General features: G+C 34.1%; 1 protein-coding gene across 2 annotated transcripts; it reads left to right on the top strand.

The window, feature by feature from the left end:
- Positions 1-1,683: 1,683 nt before the first annotated feature.
- LOC105210369 (ALX homeobox protein 1) lies at positions 1,684-8,980 on the top strand. Of its 2 annotated transcripts, none has more exons than XM_029039101.2 (3): positions 1,684-2,133; positions 5,034-5,224; positions 8,614-8,980. In XM_029039101.2, exons 1-3 carry the CDS (start codon positions 1,863-1,865, stop codon positions 8,809-8,811), a joined length of 660 nt encoding a protein of 219 aa, XP_028894934.2. In that variant the 5' UTR covers positions 1,684-1,862; the 3' UTR covers positions 8,812-8,980. The 2 variants fall into 2 exon arrangements, with proteins under 2 accessions (XP_028894934.2, XP_011179569.3); XM_011181267.3 differs by having other exon boundaries at positions 1,688-2,184.
- Positions 8,981-12,378: the final 3,398 nt, after the last annotated feature.

Raw genomic sequence — 12,378 nt, 5'->3', positions numbered from 1 at the left:
CCGGTTAGCACTATTCGGTTAGTCGCAATGTTCCGACTATTCGAATAGTCGTTCTACTGCGGTTATTCGAAAAGTTATACTATCACTATTCGAATAAATGAAAAAAACAGCGATTTTTGCTAAGGCCAAAACCAGATATATGTCCGTATTTTCCAGATATACATATACAATGTGCGGTATAAATCGGTTGAGAAGTGTTCAGGGAAGAAGGGCACGAGCAAAACCGACCACTGACCGACCCATAAAACCGGTTCTTTACAGAAAACCAACTACCCACTCGTCAAGGTTTTGCCCCAAAACGCCCAAAAGCCCCACCCACCGACCGCCCACACTGCCACGAGTGTGTCCCAAAAAAAACCGGTTCCAAAAAGTAACCGGTTACTGCAGTACTAGGCATATGCCGCAAAAAACCGAAAAAATTCGGCAGCAAGTGGGTAGGGGTATAGAATAGCGAACTGAAGAAACATACCACGCAGTGTTGTATCAGTCATATTTTAATTTTGCATGTGTTAGTTTTAATGTTTCACTTTTTTCAATAAAAATAAGAAAATTAATGAACTTGCACTATTCGAATAGTCGACAACGAACGGTTAACCGAATAGTCGAAAATGAGCGGTTAATCGAATAGTCGATGACTGACGACTATCCGAATAGTACAAACCGAATATTATTATTCGAATAATTCCCTATTCGGTTAATTCGGTTAGTCGATTAGGCGAATACAAAGAGCTCTAATACATACATATGTGTATATTTAATAGTGAAATAAGGAACTATCTCAAAATTTTTAAATGTATTTCCATGCATACATACCTACACTCTCACCAACACACATACATAAATATGTGCTATGCTTGCATGTTTGTGACTTTCCATTTTTTTTTTCTCCATATTTATTGTACTACAACACTGTGATTATCCTTTGTTCCTTAATTAACAGCAAACACAGACTTCCCCCGATAATGTATACACAAACACTTGTATGTAAACAATGTTTAATGAAGCATATTTAACATTGGTTTGTCGGTGGTATTTGTGACTTTTTCGTGGTAGTAAGAGTACAAAAAAGGTAGGATTTAATTTGTGATGGTAATAAATGTAGATATAACGATACGGAAGCTATGAATTTGTACATATGTACGCTTGTATGTATGTATTGCGTCGTATGTTTGATACCAGTGGCTGGACTGTGTGCGTAATGCAATAACAAGTAGCGCCTCCCATAAAATATAGATAAAATGTATTTTATTAGGCATATATGATCGCATAGTGCCCTACATACATATATAGAGGGAGTTCACACTATGGCATACTAATAGAAACTCTTCAAAAATCATTTATCCGTTTGGATTTGTTCAAATTAATTAGAAACAAGAAGCACAGTAAGCGTTGCAAATGATAAAAATATAGAGTTCGCGTTTTTTATAAATCGCTTTTTATCATATACGAGTAAATCCGCACATTTTCCTTAGTCTCACACGACTTGTTGTAGCGCACAAGGACGATATTCAACTTTCACCCCTATTTTCGTGGCTAAATTCGTTAACACCCACAAATGTGTTTTATTTGTTAGTGTATTTGTATGTGTAGCGTTATCACAGCTTCACTTTTATTATACATCACAGTAATTGTTTAACTACTTCCACGTATACAAGTTGGCTAATAATATTTTGTATCCATTTAGACACAAAGCACTTTATCATATTTTCATAAATGATCTTACGCTAGTGATTATTATTTTTTATTTATTGCGGAAAACAATAATAAAAAATGTCAATAATATTAATAAATAAACATAAACAACAACAACTACATGTGTGTTTATATCATAAATGTTTACTATATTAATAAATAATTAATCAATGAAACGAGCGTGTATATTTCATAAATTAATAAGTGGCATCCAAATGTTTGTGAAATACAATAGTAGTGGTTTTGAAAATAAAATGAACCCGCAGACGAATTTCTTTTTGAATACGGAAAATTATTTGCGATCTTTTGATAGAATCTCTATTGAAAATAATAAAATTACAGACTGTCCGACAACTTTGTGCCATCCGAAGAGTGAGAAATATCGTACAGCGGCGCCGCCTAAACATGACACAAGCGCGAGTTCCAAATCGGAAATTAGTGGTTCGTTACTATATTTCGGCTATAATTCTGATGATTATGAGCGTGGTTTAGGTGAGTGAGTTTTTGGTGGAAAGTTTCGAAAAAGACACAAAAGTTAACAGAAGTGTTTAGTGAAAGCGAAAAGGATACACAATTTCTACGGACCAGGGTATATACTGACATTTTTCTGGGTTTATGCCGACGGATGCCATAGCAAAAGCTTTATTGTGTAAAGAGTTTACCCGGTTAAGTTAAAGATTACAAAATTGCAAAATATTTCTGAGTATGCTGGTTTGTTATTATTAATGTATACGATATAAAAAAAAAAAAAAAAAAAAAAATTAACAAATTTCAAAATATTTTTTAGACTATAAAACAGAATTGAAGTTTAGGCTAATAGTAAATATTTATATGTGCATTTTACTATATTTACCACTAAAGCCTATACATTTGAGTTTAACTGAAAGAAATGTTTATTTTAATAGTCAGTAGAATTGTCCTTATATTTTAAAACTAAATTAAGCCGCTTAATCAGAGAATTAACTACTGACTGTAGAAAAGTTATGTAAATATTGGCAAATTCTTGCTTTATGGCTAATTTAAGATGACGTACTGTCTCAAACTGCTTTCCGTTTTGGAAAACAAGAGCAGAGAGGTTCCCCCAGAGATCCTCAATAGAATTTAGGTTCGAACTCAATGCTGCACATTGTAATACCGGAATTTTCCGGTCGTTAAAGATGTTCTTAGTGTGGATTGAAGCGTTATCCTTTCGATATGTCTAGTTATATGCCATGAATATCGCCAGCAAATTTTATTAACTCGCTGCCCAAAAGATCTACATTGATATTAGCATTCATTTGAGTGAATATAAAACATGTAGATAGCTTTCCGCAGCAGCAAAATGCAGCCCATGAAATCAAGGCTCCCAAAACATCTGTAGTAGGACCGTCGTTCCTCGTGCGAATCTCTCCAATATTTCTTGCAATGACCTTGGCCGACTAAATTTACTTTTTTTTCGTCACTAAAGACTGTATTCTAACACTCATCGGCACAGAATTGGTATTTATTTGCAAACCTCAAATGTGCTTTATTGTGTCTATCTTTAGCGTTGGTTTAGGTGCCACGGAGGTGTGTTTCTGAAACTGATTTTTATGTATAATTGGAAAAATTATATTTATTGCGATTTTCTGTCTTAACACATCCATCTTTGATCGCTGCTTATCAAGTCGCTGTAATCAAATTTTTAATAATTCATTAAGTTAATGCACCTACAATAATTTTGAAATCAAATTTTAGCAAAAAAAATTTAGCGACACTATCTGTAAGAAAGATCCGCTAAACTGATTTTACACATATAAATATTTACTATGCAATACCCAATTCACAAGCACATTCTTAATGTAACTGTACAACGAACAAGAAAAGTATGAAACAATTTTCGTTGCATAGTAACGGTAACATATCAACTTTTATTTCACATTTACCGAAATCCAAAAAATAACAGTGAATAAGAAATATAAACAAAAGCAGAAATGCACATATAATTATTTGACTGGGGTACTTCAAATGCCAAGCTTCAAAGCATTGAGCCAACAAGTGTTACTTTACAGATAACGTAGAAAATTGCTTTCAACTCTTGAATTTTTATATTTATCAGCTATTTGCAAACAGGAGAATCCTACCTGAATAACAGATTTTTGTAGACGTAATCAGTTTGATAAAAAAACGTATAAGTTTACCGTTTAAAAGTTTACTAATTAGTTTTTGTTTACTTTTTGAAGTGTTTGAAATCAACGCGGGTTTCTTGATTTATCAATTAGGCTCATGACTTATGAATATTGCGAGGGACAATTGATATGGAGTCATCAAGTGCGAGTCGGTAAATTTATATGTAGATTTCATCTTCTATTTTTTAGAATTTGTTATTACCTATTTTTCTCAATTTCCTGGCATACGGAGAATAAAACATATTTGAGCCAAAACTCCACTTTGTCTAGACAAAGTATTGTAGGTAAAAAATTTAAATTTCTAATAAAAAGAATAACTATTTGCCTTCGGAAATTGTGCTATTCTTAATGTCATTGCCCGTTTTATGCATTTGACAAAAGGATATACATCTAGATTAGGTTAGGTTTTATGGCCGAGGTTTTTTTACGCCGAAACACATGTAGACTTGGAGAGATAGTCCTTTGTGAAGTCAAGATCGACCCCTTGGTTAGCTATTAAGGTTCGGCAAAGCGACCTAACCCTACTTCAGATCTGCAGAGATTTTTGACTACTATATCCGCTATTTCGCGTGGTTGTTCGTAAAAGTGAGATCTGAGAAATCTTTACTTCGCAAAGGCAGTACATTCCAGAAGAAAGTGGTGAGATGATTTCAGGAAGATCCTGCCTCCTCCAGGCAGCTTCTACAGCTAGCATCAGGTAAATAGTGTTAGAATCCCTATGACTAAGGAGGAGTGAACTTTGCTAAGGGCGAAGAGGTCGGTAGACATCTTGCAATTCACCTTAGGCCATAAGAATCTGGCGACTGCGCAAGTGCTGGTGACTGGCTGCTGTTATCTACTCGATACAGAAATTATTTATGATGTCGAACTTAACATTTATTTCACTTTTTTTAATCGTCCTTGACCAGTTACCACGTTCAGAGAATGTTTGTTAAATGTAGAGAATGTTTGAGTTTTACTTTCTTGACAAAAAGGAAATTTAATGAATTATCCAGTTGAAATTAATAGTGGAAGATACGTTTTATACTATCGCATTTAATATAGATGACAGTTGGTTATTCGATTCGCATTGCAGGCTTTAGGGGGAAAAAGTCTGCATAAATCTTTTATTTTTCCTCTTTTTTTTATTAGTAATACGACAATTCTAATTTATTTCAAATTATTTCATACGAATATACTTTCGTCGTCTTGCAGATTGGTCTACGAGCAGCTACAATCCCATACCATTTTACAAAGATAAACAAAAACAACGACGGGTTCGAACGACATTTACGTCCAAACAACTCAAGGAACTAGAAAAGATTTTCCAAGAGACACATTATCCTGATATTTATACGCGCGAAGAGATCGCTATGAAAATAGAGCTAACAGAGGCACGCGTACAGGTTAGTTAAACAAAAATATTTTTTTTCTCATATTACTTAACAACATACGTGGTGTGTTCAAAAATTAACGGGAATTGTGAAATTTAAAAAAACCGAGTTTGAGAAATGTTTCGACGATTGGAAGAAGCGCTGGCATAAGTGCATAATATCGAATTGTCACTACTTTGAAGGCGACAACAATAATGAAAACAAATGAATAAATATTAAAAAAACGAAAATTCCCGTTATTTTTTGAACGATAAATTACTAAATTGCTTCGAAAATTTGATTATTCACACAAAATTTAATTTTCTAATATTTATCCGTATTTTAACTGCAAAAAAACTTCAAAGCAAAACATTCATCAACAGTGTTGTACTGCGTTTTTCGGTGTCTGGTTGTCAAATCCCAAAGGAATTTCCTTGTTTTTTTTTTTTAATTATGAGATGGAATCATTTTTCACTTTTCCAAGCTCACAAATCATCTCTCATTTTCGCTTACGAGTTGTCTGTCTGTCTAGAAAATGCATATCTAAGTACGTCAGAATTTATGCATACGTGCGTGCGTGTATCTGCTCAGAGAGTCACGTGCCGAGATCTGAAAACAAGTCACAGCCAATTAAATAGGGGAGTATTACAGTTGAACTAATCCGGCAATAGAAATGTTTACTGTAAATAAAGTTATTTTATTTAAGGGTGCAAACATGAGGAGGGGAGGTGGTGTAAGTCAATGTTTTGTTTTCAATTAAGTTAAGTGCTCGGACATGCTCCTCATCTTCTGCATCTTCAGCGTGTAATTAAGCCCAAGAGTGTTAAAACTACAACAAAAGTCGTGTGAATTCTTTTTTGAGACCGCAAAACTGTTAATGTTTCTTTTGTTAATTATTATTGTTTAGTTCAATAAACTCACAAACATATCACTTATGTCTTATTGATATAGACGTGATGCTTGAGCAGCGTTTCAAGCAACTGGTAGTTGGTTAGTACATATTTTTCCAAACTTATTTAATAATAATAAATAAATATGTTTCTAATAAGATCTTTTGGGTGTTTGTTCCTCATCTTCTTCTTCTTGACTGGCGTAGACACCGCTTACGTGGTCATAGCCGAGTCCACAACAGCGCGCCACGTATCCCTCCTTCTGGCAGTTTGGCGCCAACTGGTTATACCAAGTGAAGCCAGATCCCTCTCCACCTGGTCCTTCCATCGGAGTGGAGGTCTCCCTCTTCCTCGGCTTCCACCAGCGGATACTGCATCGAATACTTTCAGAGCTGGAGCACTTTCATCCATTCGAACAACATGACCTAGCCAGCGTAGCCGCTGTCTTTTTATTCGCTGAACTATGTCAATGTCGTCGAATAACACATACAGCTCATCGTCTGCGGTATTCGCCGTTGCCAATGTTTAAGGGACCATAAATCTTCCGCAAAACCTTTCTCTCGAAAACTCCTAGTGCCGTCTCATCGGATGTTGACATCGTCCACGCTTCTGCACCGTAAAGTAGGACGAGAATGATGACAGACTTGTAGAATTTGGTTTTTGTCCGTCGAGAGAGGACTTTACTTTTCAATTGCCTACTTAGTCCATAGTAGCACCTGTTGGCAAGAGTGATACTGCGTTGGATTTCCAGGCTGACATTGTTATTGCTGTTAAAGCTGGTTCCCAGGTAGACGAAATTATTTACAACTTCAAAGTTATGAGTGTCAACAGTGACGTGGGAGCCAAGACGCGAATGCGCTTGACTGTTTGTTTGATGACAGGCGATATTTCGTCTTGTCCTCGTTCACCACCAGACCCATACGCTTCGCTTCCTTATCCAGTCTGGAAAAAGCAGAACTAACGGCGCGAGTGTTGTTTCCAATGATATCGATATCATCGGTGTACGCCAGTAGCTGTACACTCTTATAGAAGATTGTACCTTCTCTATTTAGCTCTGCAGCTCGTATTATTTTCTCCAGCATCAGGTTAAAGAAATCCTCATAACTAATGTTTTACTAGACAATGGTTTGGTCTGGTTTCGAACAGATCAAGGTAATACTTCAGAATTTCTTATAGGATTTCAAACTTTTAAAAGAAGACTTATCGATTTTAGTGCATATAACCTATAATTTTGTCTGATAATAGAGATAATGAATATTAAGTGGGGAGGTTTTTGTTGCTTGAGTTTAGTCTATGAGGTGTGTTCAAAAAATAACGGGAATTTTAGTTTAAAAAAAAATGTATTGATATTGTCGCCTTTAAATAGTCCCCACGATAGTATTCACTTACGCCCTCACCGCTGGTGCTCCAATATTCGAAACTATTTTCAAAAAGTATCGATTTTTGGAATAGTATTTGGCTCTTTCAGCTCTCTTTGGCAATGCTTGTTAAAAGACGGCCCTTTAAGGCTCTTTTTATTCTTGAAAATAGGAAAAAGTCACACGGAGCCATGTCGGACGAATATGGAGGCTGGGGCATCATCACAGTATTATTTTTAAAAATGAACTGGGATTCTCCAAACTCGTGAAATTTTTAATTTTACAATTACCGTCATTTTTTTAACATACCACGTATTCTGAACTCTCATGCAAATTTCACAACTCTTCTCATCACCCACGGACATGGAAATGTACAATCCAACCTTAGACTCACTTTAAAGATCTATTATTTAACTGTATTAATTCGTTATTACTTTCAAATGTAAATATTGTGAAATGAGAGCAGCGCTAATACATTGTGATCAGTGAAGTTTCGATTCGAGAACACCTTCGAGGGTGGTCGGCATAGAACTTAACCTACAAAACAAGCACAAAAATGTATTCTACTATATGTAAATCTATCTATATTCCTTGACCAAGTAATGCTCCAAGTTCTTTTAGCTGGCAGAAATATACTTTCTGAAGGCTTTCGGCCTATATCGTTTACCTTTGTCAGTGAAAGAGAACTTTTTTCTTCGCCGAATGAGAATATTGTAGATTGGATAATTTATGGCAGGATTCTTTGTCGTTTGCCTTTGGTAAGCGAATTATGGAGAGATGTGTAGGCGGCGTCGACGATTTTTCGGCAATACCTCGGAGCTGCCTAGTAGTCCTTACTCGAGTGATGAAATCACTTATTTTTTCTGTAATTCAATGTCGAATCCTGCTCTTTATAAACGATGGTCAATTCTTTTCCGGCCGTATACGCACTCTTCCGACTGCTATTCTTCTCAAACGTGGTTGCCAACGCGCCGAGAGCCAATATTTGAGAATTTGTTTATATCAATAATGATATATCAATAATAATAGGTCTACTCGAGACTAATCGAAATATATTGCATACAGTTCCTCCTTCTACTATCGATTTTCAGCAAATTAGTTTCGAAATATGCTGTCATCATTGCAAAAGCTTCAATATATTATATTATACAATAATTTTTCTTTTGTTTTTCAGGTTTGGTTCCAAAATAGACGTGCGAAATTTCGAAAACAAGAACGACAAGCTAACATAATCAGCACGAAAGTACCGGAGATTTCACAAAAACAAATGCAAAACCCTTTCGCTGCGAGTTCTAAATGTCTCTCGCCGTTCATGATGTCAACGTTACTTTCCACCGACACAAGTTCGAAATCTTTGCAATTAATTAAATGAAACTATTTCATGCGATAATACTTCACATAATACATACATAAATACATTTAGAAATACTGACTTTTGTAAACGAAAAAAGTGCGTAAATATAATATACTTGTATTAAATGTGCAATATGTACATATGTAACTATACAAACATATCAATTTAATTATAAACATTTTCAAGTGTGAGCGTACGATCTTTCGATTGATTTCTGTGAGATTTTTACAGCGTTAGAAGACTTGTAGATATGTATAAAAGCGCGTAAGATTGTTAAAGAAGGTTATTATTATCAGGTTTCGTTTATAGGATTAGGGGTAGTCAGAGACACGAAAAATTACAATTTTCAGTACATATTTTGTTTTTGCTATTAAATCATGCTATTTTACAAAAGTAAGAGACATTATTACACAATGTTTTAACTTGAAGTCACGAAATTTTGAAAAAAAATTATAATTTCAAAAGCTGTAGCTGTTTGTGTTGAGCCAGTTCCAAACAAAAAAACAGCCCTTGTGGTGACAATCATAAGTCCTTGGAGATTCATCTAAAATCAATCGGATAAGAAAAATTTATTTTATAAATAGATAATGCTGGCCCAATTGAAGTCTTTTTTTTTCAAAAATTAACAAAATGGCGGCTTCAGGAAATTATTTTCTAGATTTTCGGGATTGGTCTTAAAAAAATCGAAGTTTGTCCAATAACTCGAAAATTAATTATCGGATGAACTTCAAATTTTCAGAGAATATTTTTAAGATATTACACTTAACGAAAATGCAAAAAAAAAAAAAAAAGTTTTTTTTTTTGAAAGCAAATAGTTTAAAGTAACGTATACCACACGTACGCCCAAAGTACAGTGGTGGCCAAATCAAGAAGGACAGTTGTTGTTTTATCGCATAAGGATTCTAAGATAAAAGTTTAAAGTAACGTATATCACACGTACGCCCAAAGTACAGTGGTGGCCAAATCAAGAAGGACAGTTGTTGTTTTATCGAAACAAGGCTTATAAAATACAATGAAATTGCTTTGAATCAAAAATTCCTTCCGAGAAGTGTTTTCAAAGGCATTTGAGAACGTAAGATTAAAAAGCCTTTTTTAGAAATTGAATTATTGGAATCCAACGGCGATGATATACAGCGCCTATCACACGTATTCACTAAAAGTTTCAACTGCAGCTTCATAGGAGTATTATTTAGTAAACTAGTTATGATTTTTTGACAAAAAATTTCGGCAAACAAGTGCAAATTTGTTTTATAGTCCGCCATTGTAAGAAAAATTGTATAGAATGTTAAACAAATTTAAATAATTAAACTAATATAGTCCAGATTTTTGGTTTGTTCTAAAAAGCGGGATCCCCAGAAATCACCGACACCTGTAGAGGCCTTCTTGAAAAAGGTTATTTCGAAGATTTCGCCTTTTTATAACTTAAGGCGCACATCTAGTGTGAAATTTCAAAAAAATCGATTTTTGTTTTTGTTCATATTTCGGTAGATTACACCTTTAAAAATAACATATTAACATCAAATCGATATCTCAAATTGTTTTTGAGTTATAGCAGTTTAAATAGCAGCCGTTCGGTAACAGTGAAAATAATCATTTTATCTTTAAACGCGTTTTTCTCGAAACAGCATTTTTCCGAATTTGCTGTAGTGATTACTCAAAAACAAATGATCCGATCGCTATCGATTTTTTTTACATGTTCTACATAAAGTTCTCCGTACAATGACCTATCGATTTTCGATCTGATCAAAAAACCGAATTTTGGCAGGACAAAAACGACCAAAATTTTGGTTAAAAACCGAATATTTTTTTAAAACGCCGCCATATTGGCAATTTTTGATTTTTTTTTTATCGTAGGTCATTGTACAGACAATATTATCTAGTTTAACGAGAATTTTTTTTTTAATTTCATCCACGGAGAAGATCGAAATCACAGCAGCAGTGAAGGACATTTTTTTCGCGTCGTTAGAGATCGACTATAACTTAAAAAATATTTAATTTTTTTCTTCAAAAATTTCAATGTATATTCTTGAAACATGAATAAATATATTCTTAAAATTTTGAAATAATTGATAAAGTAGTTCTTTTAATAAAAATTTCCAAAAATCACCTGTTTTTTAGGTCATCACACTAGGTGTGCCCCTTAATATCAATGTACATATATTCACATAATAAATTCTTAAAGAGATACGATTCCTCTTTCCTTACTTCGAGAATAAATTCAAGCTAATCTAACCTCTTAAGTACTATAAAACTGCATATAATTTTTCTCTCAGACTTTATAAATAAGAATTCTTAAGCAAACTGACGGCTATAACAATATCCAACCTGATACGAGATGTGTTCAAAAAATATTAATAATTTTTTGTCCAAATGTGTAATTTTTTAAGTTTTTTTTTTTAATTTTACGATAAAATTTTAAGCTGTATTGCTTACTTCTTCTGTAGCAGCCGTTAAGTTAAAATTTGTTTTTAAGAGCTTGATGATTTTCGTTTTTAACAGCTCACACTTCGTTGCTTGTTCGTGAATTCTTGGTCAAAAACAATACTGCAACGATACCCCACCCTCCATATTCCCCAGACATGGCTCCCTATGACTTTTTTCATATTTCCAAAAATAAAGAAAACCTGAAAGGACTGTCGTTTTACAAGTTTTCAAGCAATCGCTGAAAGAGTCAAAGACTGTACCAAAAATCGATTTTCAGTACTATTTCAATGATTGGAAGAAGCGCTATTATAAGTGCATAAAAACGAATGTAGACTTTTTTAAAGGCAATAACATTAAGATAAAGAAATGAATTTTTTTTTTTCAAAAAGCGAAAATTCCCGTTATTTTTTGAACACACCTCGTATGTCCTAAAAGTCTATACAGAGGTAGTCAAAATTATTTACACATCGGACGTTTTTTTACATGTTTCACAGAAAAAGCTTTCGCTTGTTGTTGTTGTTGTCGCAGGCTATGTTGTTGTAAACCTTGATCTATTCCCGAGAGAATGAAGTCGGTTTGGCTAGAATAGCTAGAAATATGGCGGAGAAATAAGCAAATGAACTGAAGACTCGGAGTAGTCAAAAGTATTTACACACATTTTTTTTGCGTCAAAAGTATTTACACACGGCCTTATCCTTTAGCCTTTATCCTTGGATTTGGTTTGAGCAAAAGTAGTAATTTGATTCTATTGCATTCTTAACAACCTAACTCAGCCTTAAAATATAAAAATTGGTAAATAAAATATCGAAAACAAAGGAATTATCGATTATAACTAGATTGGAGACTGTTACTAAGTTTAAGACTCGGGTTTAGGCTTCGGAGTTAGTTAAAATTTATAGAATTTGATGGAAAACTGTTTATAATGTTATTAAAAAGAAGGAAACGAAGTATTGCAAGGACAATTTAAAGATAATTGGGCGGAAACCTGTGATAACTCAAAGAGAATGCAGAAGATTAGTAGGAACTGTCATACAAAATCCCATAATTAGTCCTCTTAATATTGCAGCATCATCGAATCAGCATATTGCATGAAAAGCCTATGATGCTACACTGCTAAGGACATTTTAAAATAGTAACATAAATACATATGTACGTTGTGTA

The sequence above is a fragment of the Zeugodacus cucurbitae genome, chromosome 6 (assembly GCF_028554725.1).
Source record: "Zeugodacus cucurbitae isolate PBARC_wt_2022May chromosome 6, idZeuCucr1.2, whole genome shotgun sequence".
In the NCBI taxonomy this organism is placed as follows: Eukaryota; Metazoa; Arthropoda; class Insecta; order Diptera; family Tephritidae; genus Zeugodacus; species Zeugodacus cucurbitae.
Note: the sequence above shows the minus strand (reverse complement) of the source record. Positions and strands in the feature narration are given on the sequence as shown.

Coding starts and splice junctions, on each gene's coding strand:
- LOC105210369 (XM_011181267.3), top strand. CDS start 1,863: ATGAAACGAGCGTGTATATTTCATAAATTAATAAGTGGCATCCAAATG. Junction 2,185..5,033: donor TGATTATGAGCGTGGTTTAG/GTGAGTGAGTTT, acceptor GTCGTCTTGCAG/ATTGGTCTACGAGCAGCTAC. Junction 5,225..8,613: donor TAACAGAGGCACGCGTACAG/GTTAGTTAAACA, acceptor TTTGTTTTTCAG/GTTTGGTTCCAAAATAGACG.